This window comes from Phytophthora infestans, genomic scaffold (genome assembly GCF_000142945.1).
Source record: "Phytophthora infestans T30-4 supercont1.8 genomic scaffold, whole genome shotgun sequence".
NCBI lineage: Eukaryota > Oomycota > Peronosporomycetes > Peronosporales > Peronosporaceae > Phytophthora > Phytophthora infestans.
Window position 1 is genome coordinate 3060539 of NW_003303751.1, and position 16529 is coordinate 3077067.

Sequence of the window (16529 nt, forward strand, 5' to 3'; positions counted from 1 at the left end):
CCGGATCTCCTCCTCCTTACGCTCAATGACAGCGCGTTTTTGTTCTTCTTCTCCACCAATGTGTAATCCTGCATAAAGTGGCTCTCCAGTTTGTGCGCTTTCGGGTTGGATATCTCTGTTGTACATCGAAGACACTTGACTCGGGAATTTTGCTGGCCTCGCTAAAGAGCGTCCTGACGCTGGACTCCGGGCGGCCTACAGTCATCATTATTCTTCAAGCTGCGCGGACATTAGTTCCTCCTGTAGGCCAGATCATCACTGGCAGTGACACTTCACTAACCGTCGTCCTCCGCTTCCACTTCAGCTTCACCACGTGCGAGAGTTGAAGCTGACTTTTTTCAATGTTTTCAGTACTAGATGGACTAATTACACATCTCGCCGTCTGAAAAGCATATAATTACAGTTTCGACCAAGCTGTCCAATTTCGTCGACGAATCATGTCATTTCGTCGACAAAAACAGTTTTAATTGCGATTTAAATTTAGATCTCGACGAAATCGAGCAAAATCAAAACCAACACTAGTGCTAGTAGAAAAGTAGATAATGTAAAAAGTAGACGAGTAGCAAAGAATTATCACAAGAGCTCACTCATCACCACCACCACGAAGTATAGAGCGCGAGGTCGGGCGGGCGCCGCAGCAAGTGAGCTCGCTGGGAAAATGCGGTTGTGAGCTTTTAAAAGATAAAAAATATACATATAAAAGAAAATGACAGCCTCGCTCAGTCACATTACTTTCTTAAGCAGATAACTCAACTCTAGAGGAATAAGAGTACTCATGCACGGGTGAAAGTAAGGAGGGCCATTCCGCGGAGGGCCATGGGATAGACTGTGCGCAGAGACGACACAAAAAAAATCTTTTGTAGCAGCAGTTTTTCAAATAATAAAATCGAGTTATTACAAGCCGTGTCCGTCTCTAAGCGGCGTGTCCGTTGCAATATTTCAGTATACAAAATCTAATACTAATTTGGCCATGTCCGTCCCACAGAGGCGTGTCCGTCCCAGAGACGCGAGATATTTGGGTCTGTGTCTCACTTTCAAGATGGCGCCCAAGCCCAAACTTGCGCTTCCCGCTTGCGGCTACATAGTCGTCTATCTGGGCCTTTCAGACGAGACTCTTACAGCTCTGAAAACCGAGGCAATGGCTCGAGAGTACACACCCGTGTTTGAGATGGTGGGAGGGGAATGCCACGATGCATACCGCAAGCAATCGCGTGTGAAGAGAGCTTCCGGTGCAGTTAGCGACCTCAAGATTGCTTTGACTTCGGTCATATCTTGTCTTGATCAGGGGTGGATGCCAACGATTTTTTCGTTTATGCATTCAGCCCCAGGGGGGAATGATCAAGAGAGTCATCACGATTATCCAGCTCGAGTAATTGATGAAGCAAAAAAATAGAAGAAGTTTCCAGCAAGCATGCTTTTTGCTATTGACGAAGGTACAAAGCTTCGCGTTTACGACGGATGTACCGAGACAAAAGACGACGGGGCTTCCCGTGTTCTTACGATTCCTGTCGGCTTTTGTGTTATATTCCGTGGCGATTTAATTTACAACGGAATGCCGTACAGCACCGCAAATTATCGCATTCCTTGCTACCTTACCTACAAGTGGCTCAAATGGGAACCGGATATCGTGACAAATGTTCTTCCTCCTCATTTCGTGTGCCAGTACTGTGGGGTTAAGCAACCAGAATTGAATCTCATTCGACAACATCGTCGGAGAGCGTGTTGTTGGTCACGACGAATCCACCAGTGCTTGTCAAAGTCAGCAGGACGCAAGATTCGCTGGCCGTTGGATTCAATGATTGATATGCACACAAGGACGACCATGAACACCTCGAAACCGGCCTGTGCATCCATCCCGATCGGCGCGAGAGTAGACAATTTCTCGCGCTTCACACCACAACTTTTAGGTCTCTGTAAGTGCCCACACCGTTATTACACGAGCTACCGCTGCAAAGTATTTTTTCCCTGAAGTAGATAAGGTACCCGAGTTGAATTGCGCTCTGCTAAAAGACTAGTAGCAGATATTGCCGCTTGCCACCACGGAAGTAGCCGTAAAAACACTGTGTAGAGATCGTATCTACACCCGCGCAGCCAGATCTTACACATGGCATGAGCTCCTTCAACAAAAGAGGTATCTCTAACTCCGAAGTGCTTGTAGCAATCGGTCCATGCTGCAACAATTTTGGTTTTGTATTTCCACCAGTGATTTTCAAGGTACTCGGCTAGATGAGGATTCCGACGATGAAGACCTTGTCGTTTTACTTCAAAATCTGCTTCAGTTATTGCATCCACAGTGTCGTAGAACGATTTCATGAAAGAATCTGTCTGCCAGGTATTTTCATACTTAGGTTGGCCCGGAGCTGGATTCTGGACAGGAACTTGCCCAAGAAACTAATATCTCGCGTCTCTGGGACGGACACGCCTCTGTGGGACGGACATGGCCAAATTAGTATTAGATTTTGTATACTGAAATATTGCAACGGACACGCCGCTTAGAGTTGGACACGGCTTGTAATAACTCGATTTTATTATTTGAAAAACTGCTGCTACAAAAGATTTTTTTTGTGTCGTCTCTGCGCACAGTCTGTCCCATGGCCCTCCGCGGAATGGCCCTCCTTACTTTCACCCGACGTTGTCTCGGTAACAACATCAAGTTTTTCTTTTGAGACATGTGCGTCGAAGTTATCAAGTATAAGCACTGATGGTGCCTCGATGTCGAACTTGAGCAGCTCTCGTACATATATCGCCCACATTTTGGCATTCATCCAGCCGTTCTCCTGCAATGAGTATACATGACCAACCGGATATGTTTGTAGCTCCTCTTTTTCGATAGATCCACCTGGCTTCGCACGTAAAATAAAAAGAATTGGAAGTTTCTTTCCCTTACACATTTATTTTATTTAGTAAAACAAAAAATAAAGCAAAAAAAAAAAAAAATATGAACCGTCAGCACGAGCTGTTATAACAGCAGTCAATCGCCTGGAGCGTTTTTGGGTCCGCTAGATCTTAGCTGATCCTTTCCGACCTTTCAAAGCCCAATTTTTTAAAGATGGCATATCACGGCAAACTGCCAATGCGTTTCGATCATTTCGGCTTGATTCTTTTTTTGCGAATTGTGGATTTTGCACTGTAAATCCATGACTATCACACTATTTAAGAAAGTAATTTTATAAAAACAAAAGCAAAAGATATTACCGTGCTGCAAACCGCTGACATAGTCTCATTAACGCACTTAGACCCTTCTCATCGCTTTCCTTACCAGCAAGATACGTTTGAAGCCTTCGGGGTTGCTGCTCTTTGAAATATTGAATCATTAAACCTGTACACAAATACTAAGAAACTAGCGGTTTTAGGTCACAATGTAAAAATAAAAAAATAACAAGACGGTTTACCCCTTCTTCTCGCACATCCTTCGTAAAGCAAATCGCGTGAGAAGGATATTAACGGCGCTGCGCCCTGGCCCTTCAAGGTTTTGCTGGTTTGGGCACCTGCAAAGTCTTGAATGTTCTCCTTATCGTCTAAGAGTCGTCCGAGGGATATTTAGTTTCTTTGATGCGGCTTGGCAGCTTCCTAACGCCTCAGCAGTCGCGATTGCTTCACGCTTGGTTAGAACTGTATAGGAGCGTTGGGGCGCCATTTCCAAAGTGATAAATTTTCTCACTGTTCATGTAATGCTGCCCGAAGGAACCAGGCAATTTAATTTACTCATTCATTGGTTAAAATAAAAACGTGTTCAAATCTTTTATTTTGATTATGGTATGGCGGATCTTGGCAATTATTTTGGAAAATGATGCAGCTCGATCCCCAAGTTGTGGTATCACGCATCTTAAGCTGCAACACGCACTACGAGGTGCTCAAACTAGGCCTACCCGATCACGCCCCAGTCTTTGTGGATGCTCAGCAAGTGCGCAGACGCTACAAGGAGCTAGCAATCCGTGTCCATCCAGACAAGAACCCCACTGCTGGTGCTTGTGTCATTTTCTGTTGGTGATGTGAAATCGAATACCGACTCGGTCTCTGTAAATTTGTAGATGCTGAGGCAGCGTTCAAGCGACTGAGTGAAGCCTACGAGTGTCTGGTGGACGAAGCCTCGCAGCGTAATTATTTGCAACGCTTGCGCGCTCATCAACAGGATAGTAGAACGAAATCTGCAAAACAAAAGTGCAAGTACAAGCGGAAACGAAAGACACAGTCGGAACCAAAAACTGACAAAGGACCGAGTTTACCTAAGCGCCGACGGACTCCAGAAGAAATCTGGCAGGAGTTTCAACGACAAGAGGAGGAATTAGCTCGGCAGCAATTCCATGCTAAAGGGTTTGACAGACTGTACGAGTCGACACCAGAACGGAAATCGCCGGTTGCTGCTGCTGCTTCTACGTCAACAGAAGAGCAGCAGAATATTTTGGATTCCAATCTGGACGCAAAGGCGGGTAACTGGGCCACGTGGAGCAAACCGACTTCAAACCGGATAAAAGTGGAGGCAGCAAATGAGGCTAGTGCCAGCTCCGCCGTGAGCGACGTCCGGGTCTGCTGTATGCTCTGTCGGCGTAAATTCCCCACTGCGGAGGCACTGCAGCGGCATGAAACTCTTTCCAGGTTGCACTTGGCCAACGTCGAGGCCCAGATCGCACACCAGTCAGGTGATGTGCCATAGTTTAATGACATTGTCTTGCCCAGCAGTGATCAGTGCGTGTTTGTGGATCCAACGCGTACATGTGATGAAGGAATGCTGCGTTTCGAAGGCAAGTGTTATGCACAACCGAGAAGCGTCGACAATATACAAAACCTCCTCGGAGCTGCAAGCCACCAGATCGCCACATACTTGAAGAGACGAGATCCACTGTGCGGTTAGCTGCAGGACAGCTGGTGGCTTCCTGTGTTTGGAGCGTAATACATTCCCATAAAGAAGCAAACGTCCATCCTTCGTCGAACACAGTAATCGATCGTTTGAAAGCGACACTGCCGCGTATATTGGCGAGCCAGCATGATCGAGGCGTCCCAGATGCTCAAAACTCGTTGCGCTAAAGAGCTGGATGGTGCCGTCATTGGATCCAGTGACTACCACCGAGCACAGCTCTGAATTTACGGTAGTTCTACTGCTGCCCATGTCAATAATGCATTGGACAGTGGATTTGTGAACGTAGTAGATGCCGGTACACGGCAGATCTGACAAAGGCGTCAGACTTAACCTGAGAGAACTAACATCCCAGAAGCACACCGATCCATCTGCAGCGCCGGAGCAGATATGGCTTGGCTGGACGTCAACGCAGGTGACTCGGGAGTGGTGAGCTCGCAATTCGTACAGTAACTGACCCAGCTCAGCATTCCACAGTCGCAATGCATTATCATCGGAGCAGCTGAGTATACAGTTTGGAAGTGATGATAACAATCGTACTTGTGTTACATGACCAGAATGACCCGTAAGAATATACAGAAGGCGGAAAGAACTGGTAGTGCAGTCATAGAGTCGCAAGGTGTTATCGTGTGACCCCGAGACCAGCCAACGCCCGTTGAGATCAAGACACGACACTACGTCACCGTGGCCGTAGATCGTTTGAAGACACTCGAGCGTAACCTGCGACCATACTTTGACTGAGCCGTCCACTGAACACGACACAATAAAGCGGTCGTCGTGTGCTACGAGAGCGCAAACACTCGCCACGTGTCCCACGAGATGCTCCGGATGCAGCGACGCAAAGGGAGCGGGTGCTGTTGACCATTCCCGGCTGGAGTTGTTGCCTTCCTCCAACCTCTCGATGTCTATTCGTGGTGATTGTGCAACTCTATGGACTGAAGGGCGACGTGTCCGCGGGGTCAGCTGCATGAAGTCAGTTTGGTTTTCCGTAGCATGAGTTACTTGGAGTCTCCCAGCCAACGTTCCAGCAAGTCGATCCTCGCCCTCCTTACGTAGTAATCCCTGAACCTGGTCTTGTCGCCGCAGGGAACCCCCAGCAACGTCTCCATTTGCGCTCGTTGCTCCAATTTGACACCCTTCCATCAATTGAAGCAACTCTTCTCCTATTGCTTCCCCACCTACGTGATCATCTCCGTGTTCTGGTTGCAAGTCGTGGCGCTCCCCATCTTTTATCTGTTTCTTTCTCCAATTGTCTTGATGTACGTCTACTCCTTCTGCGGCTTCTCTAAGTCGCTGCATTTGCCTTCGTGGAGTGGCTGCAGTGTTCTTTTCGATAAATTCTCGCGGTCTTGAGCTCAACGGCCCTAAATTTGACGAATTGAGCGCTTGATGTCCTCGTCGAGGAGACTGTTGCTCACTTTCCAACCCCTTGCCTCGCTCCAGGCGGTGTCGTGGATGCGCATCTCTACGGGACACACGCGAGGGACTTGGCGGCGCAACGCCGAACCACATCCGACAGTTTTAGCTGTAAGCTTACCGACTGACCAGGCGCTCAAATTAGTTAAACATTGTATCACTTCAACCTTGCTTCAGCATCAACATTTGTTCAGGTTTTTTAGCATTACGGTTACTTCAGTAAAGTTACGTGAAAATTGGTACTGTATAAGTATTTTATATTTCTATCCAGATAAGTGCTATCCGGACGAACTTTCCATTATCGATTTACTGTTACAATGGCGGACGACGGTAGGGATGCTCTCGCCGCCCTCTCTGCGTATCTCCTTCTTTAACCCTTGATGTCCGCACAGATACAATAATCCGGCGTCGCCTGCTGACACGTACGAGCACCGTGGGCAAGACTGGGCTCAAGAAATGCGCCGAGACGATGCTGTCCCTCGTTGAGCTACTGGCGGATGAGTCGGTGGACGATGCCACGTGCAAACAGGAACTGGACGGTTTGTTCTGGGAGATGGAGCAGCTGCAGTTTGAAGCCAACAAGACGGAGATCTGGAATTATACATGCGACCGCGAGCTGGAGGAGTACGAGACGCTCAATTCAGAGATTGACACAAGTATCGCCAAAGTTACCAAGGAGATCGAGGAACTCAAGGTCAAAGTGCACGTGGAAAAGACTGTGCGGGCCTATAAAGAGGAGTACGAGTCCATTGCCAGAGTCATCAACGAACTGCCGTCCAGGAAGGAGATTCAGGCGGAGATTGAAGGACAGAAGAAGAGACTGGAGGAAGCCTCGGCGGCTATTGAGGCTGTGGACGGGACATTGGATCTACGTACCAAGCAGTTCGCTCTGTTGATGAACACAATTCAGAACTTGAAGGCCACGCTGGAGGAAGACGCGGGGATGGACGAAGAACAGCAAGACGAAGATGAGGATATGGAGGATGTCGAGAGTAAAGAGAAGGAGAACGGTAAGTAGAATGCTGTTATCTTGAAGTGGAGTTTGCTCTGATAGTGTACCATGTGTGGATGAGCAGGACGATCACCGTCCTCTCCGTGAATATGTGAGAAGCGAAGCTGATGCTGCCCGCAGTGCTTCTTTTTAGTAATATCACTTTAGTCGATGTCTTTGCATCTCAGCATTGGAATCTTGTGCTGAAATGCTGATACATGTAATTCATTTGATAAACACTTATTCCTACCCCGATGAACTGTAGTAATAACTCCTGCCAACCATTAGATCTATCAGTGCTCCTTTGGCGTAGCAAATACAACAGTAGTATAATTTTGAGCTTTGCAGTAATTGCCGACATTTAGTTAAGTGATTATTCGCAGTAGAAATTGAAGCATTACAGAGCTATTAATACTCTTGGAGCTGGAGAAAAATATTAGTTCGCAAATTCCAGATGTACCCGTATTATTTCAAATTCTTACAGGAAGAATAGTATTTTTAATCTAATCTAAAATTTAAAAACATGACCAACTTAAGTTTTGGGCTGACAGTTGCACTTACATGTATTAAAATTTACAAAAATATTATATGACTTTAGAGCATTTCCACCCGTTTTCTGGACAATGGTGACAGCACTTATGACTCAGCCATAATGGGTTATTTCTGAGTCAGCGGCTACCTGCCAGTATCCGCAACTTCAGCCAGTATCTGCACTCAAGCTCCAAGAAATTCCTAATTGTAGCCGTAGCTAGCAAGACGCGAGCAAGCTCATTCAATCTATTCATTCTTAAACTCTCCACCTAAGGATCAACCGAGCCCCAACATCGGCGGAGTTTGTGACAGCTAATTAGCTTTTAATCGAACACTGCCGCCAGCGATGGATTCGGAAACGCCTGACGACCGTCCGCATCAACGCCCGCACACTAATCCCCAAGGAACCAGATGGGACGTGCCACCGACTGGCCAAGTACCTTTCCAGACGACTGTGGGAGCCGCACAGTCCGCTCCACGAGCACCGGGGGCCGCGACGCAAGGTTCGACGGCGCAATCAGCCGTAACACCAGGCATGCTGACGCAGATGCTGCAGTTTGCACTCCAAATCACACAGCAATAGGCAACCCAAATGAGCCAACTGCTGGCTCAGACGGTGCAAATTCAACAGCAAATCCTACAAGCCCAGTCACGCCCCAGACGGACACGGAAGAAATTGGATTTCCCGCGCCACGAGGGTAGTATCGACGACGACCTTGAGTTGTGGATCTTCAGCACTGAGCGGTATTATGCTGAGTTCCAAGCAGAAATGCATGAGAATTCGTTGAGTTTCAAGGACAGGATATTCGCTAATCTTGGCGTTGATGCGCAAGCCTGGTACAGATATGTCAAGATTTCGCATGGGACAAGCCCCCTAACTTGGCAAGTCTTCAAGGAGCATATCCGCTCACGCGTATCGTGACAAAGATTTCAAGCTCAAGACGCTTACGAAGATGTACGAGCTTAAGCCTGAAAAGTCGCACCAGGAGGACGTCCTTTCTTTCTGGTGATAGTGTCTCACGCAATGTGACAGAGATGCTGGAGAAGGCAATTGACCTCGCATAACGTTTTCAGGACGCCAAGCCCGCCCAAATGCGGGCTCCTGTAAAGGAGCAACCCAAGCCAGCACGAGATCCAGCACCAGCCGTATCAGGTTTACAAATAACGTAAAGAGCGACAGTCCGAGCGTGTTCTGTGAGTACTGCAAAAAGAGGAATAACACCGAGAATGTGTGTCGCTAGAAAGCCTGCGACACCGCGGCACCCAGGGCTGGCTCGTCAAAACACGGCCCGGCTCGGTAGGTTGGCAACCTTCTGGACAACGATCTGTGGAAGATTTTGGCAGTAAGTTTTCTGCAGTGCCATCGTCTGCTGGTAGGCGAAAGTCAAGCAAAAGAGAGCGGCTGGCTAACCAAACAAACTATACTGCTATTTGGACCAAGCGGCGCAGATTGGTTCGCGGTCCGTCCGATGCTTCATTGAGAGTGAATCATCCTTCAACGCTATTTCACCGTGGCTTGCACAAAACCTGAACGTGGATTTACGTTATGCAAGAAGCCGTTGTCAGTAGCCTTAGGCAGTAACAAGCGCGTCAAGATACATCGGCGAGAAGCGACGCTGTCTATCAGTGTGGATGAGTTTTTACCGTACAAGACACGTATGTACGTCATGCCTATCCCAAAAGGAAAGGGCGTACACCTGGGGTGGCCATAGCTAGAAATAGTTAGCCCGGACATAGATAGGTCCACACGAACGATCGCTTCTCGTGGTCCGAGGCAGCCTCCAACCGCCTTCCAACAGTGGGCTCGAAATGCGCAAGCGCAGAGCTGAACGATGTTGCTCTCGCTCTCCCAGACCCAGCCAGACTCGCCGTGACGACTCGATTTAGCACTTCTACATGCACCAAGATTACGCCTCTACACCTTTGCCAATTCAAAGTGGCCGTAGTGCAGCTCAAAGTGGTGAGAAGTAGCTGATTAATAAAAAATATTTCATAAATATTTTTAAAATTTTGTCTATAGATCAAAGTGGCAGGAGTCCAGAGTAAGTGGTGGCTGTGAAAGCCTCGCCCAGAACACACTACAAAACCAACATAACAACCAAATCAGCAGGCAAGATGCCAACCGAGCCGAAGCATACGGTGGTGGCGCGATCGCGCGTCCTTGATGCCTACAAACAGGGCCACGAATGGCTGCTGGTTGCCTTTCACAACGGGATCCCTGCCACTACTGCCCCTCGTATTGTGGCTAGGGGATCCCCGGAGGTGAAGGCGAGAGGAGGAGCGCGAGAGGTAAACGTAAAGTGCACTCCAGCCATGGAGGCGGCGCTCGTAGGCTATGTGGAGGAGAGCTGTCTTTACACGCTGGTGCAGCTACAAGACATGCTTCTATTTGACTTTGGTGTGAAGTTGAGCACGTCTCTAATTAGTCAAAAGCTTTTTGGAAAAATGTACACGATGAAACAGGTAATACACGGTGCTGCTATTTTATTTTGGTGTTTATACTAACTTCTAATGCATGTCATTGACAAATGTAGGTGTGGATTGAGCCCGCAACATGCAACAATGAAGAGAACATTGAAAAAAGGCGTGTGTTTGCTGAGCAACTACTGAGGCATGAGCGAGCGGGTTCTTTCATCGTCTACTATGACGAAACCAGCTTCAATTTGTACTGCAAGCGTCTCCAGGGTAGGGCACGTAAAGGAGAGCGCGCGGTTGTGAGGCTTCCAGCTTCAAAAGGAAAGAATTTACAAGTTCAGTGCGCGGTATCTACCGAAATTGGCCTCGTGCACTACAAGACGCAGCGTGGAAGCATCAAGATGCAGGCCAACGCTGATTTTGTGGATGCTATCTACGGAGCTGTCAAAGCGAATGAAGTCTATCAAATGAAATTCCTGAAAAAACCGATTGTCATTGTGCTGGACAATGCCCCAGCACACAACCAGACTGAAGACTTGGTGAGGGAGCGACGCAATTTGGTGCTACTACGCTTGGGCCCGTATTCTCCAATGTGCAACCCAATTGAAGGTACGTTTCCGTCTTGTTATTGCTTGTATTCATGCTAAAATGGTACTGTCATGTATTTTACTGTAGGTTGCTTTAGCGTGCTAAAAGCTAAAATAAAAAGCTTCCTTGCTCTGAGCCACGACGAGATGCTCAGCGCTTCTCGCGGCCAGATGAGCGAGAGTCGAATGCAGCTACTGGAGAAGGCTGCTGACCATTGCATGCCGTGTATGACAGTCAGGCTGGTCAACAGAATGGCGCGTCATTGTGCGCATGCAGTCGCCGCTGCGAAGAGAAGCGAGCCAATGGAGTATGGAAAGTAATCCGTTTTGAGCTTAACAAACACCACTTTGCTCTGGATTAAAAATAACAATAGACTTTTATTGTGATTTTTTGCATTTTTCTTTTTTTACTTTTTGACAGTAACCACTTTGAGCTGCACTACGGCCACTTTGAATTGGCAAAGGTGTAGACGCGTGTTGTGTCGGGGAAGTGCGGCTGCTGCGTGCATCCGACAACGAGTTCTGCTTCATCATACAGCACGAGGCTACCGACAAAGCTGAGCGACAAAAGAATCAGGGCTAAGACGCGTTGAAAGCAGGGGTCTGAATTAAAAATTTCCATATCACTAAAATCAGTATTTTCAATAAAAAAACGGATTATTGTAAATTTTACCAAAAATAAAATACCACATTGTACCAATTTTTACAATACAATTTGTCAAAAGTAACTTCATAGAAATTTCAAGTATAATTCAAATCGCTGGACACCAGCAACTCCATCCAGATCATATCTTGCTGTCTGTATACGCTCACGTAGTGAAGAAAAATGACTGGACAGCACAGCATCATCCTAAAAATCTCCCATACCTTAATCTTTTCGACCTCTTACTTTCTAAAACACGCTCTAGCCCACAAGATGCCAGCAAACAACAAAGACGTCTGCGCCTACTTTTACGAGGCTCTCGACCAAGGTCTCTACCGTTGCAAACAGTGTGGCAGCGAGCGCAAGCAGCTTGCCAGAACTGGCTACTCGAATCTGATCGCCCACCTCGCCCACAAACATCCTGAGTTCAAGGTCCAGTATGCAACGAATTTGTCTAAGTCCGGTGGAAACCTCCAAACCTTTGGGTTTGTTTCGGAGGAGACGTCCCATCGTTTCCAGTGGATGCAATGGGTCGTCATGCGTAACATGCCACTCTCCGAAGTCGATAACGAGCTCACACGCTCAATGACTAGCTGGAAGCCCATATCATCGCGTGTGCTGCATAACTCCATGCACGATGTAGCCAAAAAGCTAGGCAAGAAGCTTGAAATGACGCTAGGCATCTGTTTTGGGATAATGTTTGACGGGTGGACAAGTGGTTCTATGCACTACATTGCTGTGTACGCGGTGTTTGAGATAGACGGGATTCTACGTTTACAGCTGCTCGCCGTGTCTCCGCTACATGACGGATCGCAGGATGCTGACGCGCACATCAAGCTGTTTGATGCGCATACAACAAAACACTTGATAATGTGGCCTTTGGTGTCGGTGACAACTGCAGCACCAACCGGTCGATCGCTACTAAGCTTGGGATCCCGCTGGTTGGTTGCGCTAGCCACAGGTTTGACCTTGTCGTTAACAAATTTCTCGCTGAGTTTGAACCGCTACTTGCACAAGTTAACACACTGATGTCCAAGTTATGTCAAGTTAATAACTTTGCTGAGCTTGCATTAGTAACAAGTCTAAATCCTATCAAACGGAGTATGACACGATGGAGTTCCAGTTTTGAGATGCTTCAACGGTACGACCGAATTCGCCCACAGATAAAAACAGTGGAGGCCGTGGAGGAGTTCATTTCAACTGGAGCGTCACATCGAAAGCAAGTCGGGTTGTTAGAGCACATGAAGAAGTTCCAGAGTGTGACGAATATGCTACAGCGTGACGCGCTCGACTTGGCGGACGTGCGCCTGTTTTTCGACTCGCTGATTGCTGAGTATCCATGCATGCGTGAACACCTGAAGGCAGATGCAAGCATTGTCCACTCTCCTGTTTTCGAGGCTGCTGCCGTCAAGGTTATCAATGGAAGTAACCTTTCCAGTGGCGAATTAGCAGCGGTGAAGCGGTTTGAAATAGAGGTAAGTGGCAAGAAGAGAAAGGTTCGTGCCGACGACTATGCAACTCTGATTCTTCGCGCAGGGTCAGGTAAAAGAGCGAAGCATGGTGGGCGTGCTGCCTAAAGCTTGCTCTTGAAGCAGCTACCCCCGACGTCAATTGCATGCGAGCGGCTTTTCTCGCAGTGCAAATTGGTACTGACCCCGCAGCGTACTTCAATGTTGCCTGCTAACTTTGAGCTTATCATGTTTCTTCGTGCTAGCAGAAACATGTGGGACGTAGCGACCCTAGCTTCAGACATAGAGGAATAACAATGAATTGCAGTATTTGCGGCCGTTTTTATTATTGTTTGGTATGGTATTGAAGCTTTTATTACTGCTACTTGAAGTGAGCAATCCCGTTTAATACTGAATTGGAGGAGCCCTCGTTGAAAGGGCACCTGGCTGAAACACTTCTGCTCAAATACAAGGATCATGCATCCCGTGATCATCTTCCCGGACCCCGATGCGAGAAAATGACATCAAGGCTGAAATCGAGCTTGTTGGCGACGCCCGGAAAAAGTTTCGTCTAAGCGAAGACATGCAAACTGCTAGTCTCGAGAGATGCTCGATGCAGGCATAATGCACAGGTCCAAAACCCCGCTCTCAGCACCTACCTTCTGTTTGAAGAAGGCCGTAGGATGGCGTATCGTCCACGATTTTCGTGGGATCAATGCTAAGATTCGGCTGCCTGCTACTCCCATTCTCCTGAAGGATGATATTTACGACGCCATGCGATCCAGCAAAATTTTCTCAGCAATGCATTTATTGTGTGCTTTCTTTCAAGTTCGACCCCACACGCAAAATGTCCCTTACACAGCTCTTTCTACGCCCGTTGGGCTATTCGAGTACTTGGTGACGCCAATGGCTCTCTCCTGTAGCCCCGCAGCGTCCAATCGGCTTATTCAGAACGTCTTTGCTGACCAACGTGCTTTCTGGAAAGCCTACTTCGATGATTTGTTTGTTTTCATGCCTTCCGACGACGTGGATGAACACTTGGCAGCGTTGGAACGAATCCTCGAGCGATGCAAGAAAAGATAATCTGTACATCGAACTGGCGAAGTGCACATTCTGCGCAAACGAAACTCCCTGCTTGGGTGACTTCACTGGCGCTGATGGCGTTCGCATGGGTATTGATAAAGTGTGCGTGATCCAACAATGGCTACTTAAGCAAACCAAGCATGACCTGCAACATTTCTTGGGACTTGCGTATACGTCCTGAAGCTCTGCCCAGAATTCGCAGCATTGACAGCTCCACTGACGTGAAAATCAAGAGTCGCAATGAGGATGTGGAGTTCCGTAAAGAGCAACAATGATTTTTCGAAGAAGCGGCGACTTTTAAATCCTCCTGTCCTCACACATCCCGACTTCACCAGGACATTTTGCGTGAGATGGATGCGTCATACTACACAGTGGGTGGATACCTCTATCAGCTTTATGACATATGGCACGAATGCATTATTGCGTACGGTGGCCGGAAGCTGTCGACAGCGCGATCAAGTACCCAGCGCGAGAGAAGGAGCTGCTAGCAGCTCTCTACGCCATGCGCTGCTGGAAAGTATACATCATGTACAAACCATTCGAGATCAACACCGATCACCGGACACTGGGGTCTATCCTGCGGCAGAAGCCATGCTCGCAACGACACGCAAGGTGGCTTAACGAGCTTAGTATGTATCAGCCCCGTTTTTGATGGATGAAGGGAGACGACAATACTATCGCTGACTTTTGTTTTTCGAGAAACCCCGAGTGGAAGCAGAACACCTCGGCGATCTCTCTCGTAGAGTTGCTTAAACCGTCAGCGAAGACAACGATAAGAACGGCATTTCGACTCCCTATACGCTCACAGGACCAGTGACCAACCCTCGCAATAGATCCAGCAGCAGTGTCACACCCTGTACGAAAGTGACTCGTACTTTGGACAGATTTGGCAGAGATTGACTATTCCACCAACATCTTTAAGCCTCCTAGAAATGCCGAAAACGGCAAAACTGGACCGCTTTCAAGTTCAAGATGATCTGTTATTCTTTCGTTCTCAGGCAGAACAGAAACTGCGGTTGTGCGTACAGCCCTGCGTGAGCGTATCCCGTTTGAGGAGCACGACACTGCTAGTCGTGATCATCACGGAGTGTACATGTTCAAGACATACAAAGCCAGTACTATTGACCTTCCATGACTGCCGCGGTGAAGTTCTACTATGGATCATGTGAAGTCTGCATGCGCACTGTGGTGTAGTAGAACACACAAATATCGTCAGATGTGGATTCCTTACACAAACCACAACGAATCGCCGAGTTAGGTCGGCGGTTTGTATGGCCTGCGCAGAGGGTGGTCCCCTCGCGGTCCGGCCCTTCCGGGACAGACGAGTGGCTCGCTTCCACTCGGTTCCGACTAACCAAGTCAAATCACTTCCGAGACTCCGCCGAGTTTGGTTCGGCTGAGCTCGTTCACAACCCTGTGCCCTCCACCAAAGGATGGACGACGGCGCGCGAGCGCTTTTACAGGTCACCGAGCGCAGAGGCTGCTCAGCTAGAAGTGTTACGGCACCCGGGCTATCCGACGTACCGGCCCGCTGAGTATGCGGGACTTTCTTTCGCGCGTAGCGAGACTTTGTCCTACCCGGACCGACCTAATCTCTTGGCGCTACCAGTCAATACTCTACAAGCTATGCCTCTCGAGTATTGACGGCAGGCATAATCCAGCCCTATGCAGGGACTTACCGGAAAAGTGTACACGTGTCTTGGACTAGGAAAATTCTGCTCTGTTATCTTCTGGGAGCCTTTTCGGCTCCTCCTATTTAATCCTATGCTTCTCATACAAATATCTAGTGAAATGTAGTCGTTTCGGATCTCTACCGACTCTTCAGCTGAGTTCCGGCGGCCGTTGAGCTCAGCGGCTATCCGAATAGCATATCCGGACAGATCGCCGAGTACTTACCGTGATCCTTGGCTCCTAAGCTCTGGGTTATCAGACCGAGCCGATTCTTGACCCAAAGTAGGTCGGCGTATGGTCGAATCTGGAAATCCCTACACCACAACTGCCCCGGTTATGATACGAGCCGAGCTGGTGAGTGTCTTAATCCTTCATTTTGTTCTGCCACCGTTGGTCCGTACTCGGCTGATGACGTCTCGCGGCTCCCCACCACCTTCTTTGGTACGTTCGTTGCTTCCGCTGTCACTCACTTGGCAGCTCCTTACTCTTCGCATGTTGTTCTAGCACAACCCGTGGAACCATCCTTCTTCTCCAACTCCTTGTCGAGGTGAAGGCGTGCCAGCTGAGTCGATTCCTCGACCCGTCAGTACTCGTGGGGTCAGCGACCGGCATGAAGCTGGGCTGGTCGACCTGACAACTTCCCATGAGTCTGACGCGGAGTCGGCGGGGTCTTCTCGCGTGCGCCTTCCTGGTCCACCGAGCTTGCCGGGCGACACCACTTCGGGCGCCACCAATCAGCCAAGCTCGGCTGCTCCAGTGAGTCTTGACTCCCTCATGGCCAGAGTTAACGAGCAAGGGCATGATCGCCGAGAAGAATTGACCTTCTTGGCGAGGCTCATGGCTTACGGATTCACTCGTTCCGTGGAGCCCTCCGATCCTGTACAGCGGC

The 16529-nt window shown here is 48.5% G+C and overlaps 4 protein-coding genes across 4 annotated transcripts; 3 read left to right on the plus strand and 1 right to left on the minus strand.

Annotated features, from left to right (window-relative positions):
- Positions 1–3790: 3790 nt before the first annotated feature.
- On the plus strand, positions 3791–4472 carry PITG_06587 (uncharacterized protein; the record flags this gene model as incomplete). The annotated part of the gene is made up of 3 exons (XM_002998629.1): positions 3791–3965; positions 4032–4314; positions 4391–4472. The coding sequence occupies 3 exons, from the start codon at positions 3791–3793 to the stop codon at positions 4470–4472; spliced, it is 540 nt and encodes a 179-aa protein (XP_002998675.1).
- A 164-nt stretch (positions 4473–4636) lies between these two features.
- PITG_06588 (uncharacterized protein) lies at positions 4637–5824 on the minus strand (the record flags this gene model as incomplete). Its single annotated transcript, XM_002998630.1, has 1 exon — positions 4637–5824. The coding sequence occupies one exon, from the start codon at positions 5822–5824 to the stop codon at positions 4637–4639; it is 1188 nt and encodes a 395-aa protein (XP_002998676.1).
- A 764-nt stretch (positions 5825–6588) lies between these two features.
- Positions 6589–7755, plus strand: PITG_06589 (uncharacterized protein; the record flags this gene model as incomplete). The annotated part of the gene is made up of 3 exons (XM_002998631.1): positions 6589–6601; positions 6664–7281; positions 7703–7755. The coding sequence occupies 3 exons, from the start codon at positions 6589–6591 to the stop codon at positions 7753–7755; spliced, it is 684 nt and encodes a 227-aa protein (XP_002998677.1).
- Positions 7756–8139: 384 nt separating this feature from the next.
- Positions 8140–8715, plus strand: PITG_06590 (uncharacterized protein; the record flags this gene model as incomplete). Its single annotated transcript, XM_002998632.1, has 2 exons — positions 8140–8211; positions 8377–8715. The coding sequence occupies 2 exons, from the start codon at positions 8140–8142 to the stop codon at positions 8713–8715; spliced, it is 411 nt and encodes a 136-aa protein (XP_002998678.1).
- Between the last annotated feature and the right edge of the window lie 7814 nt (positions 8716–16529).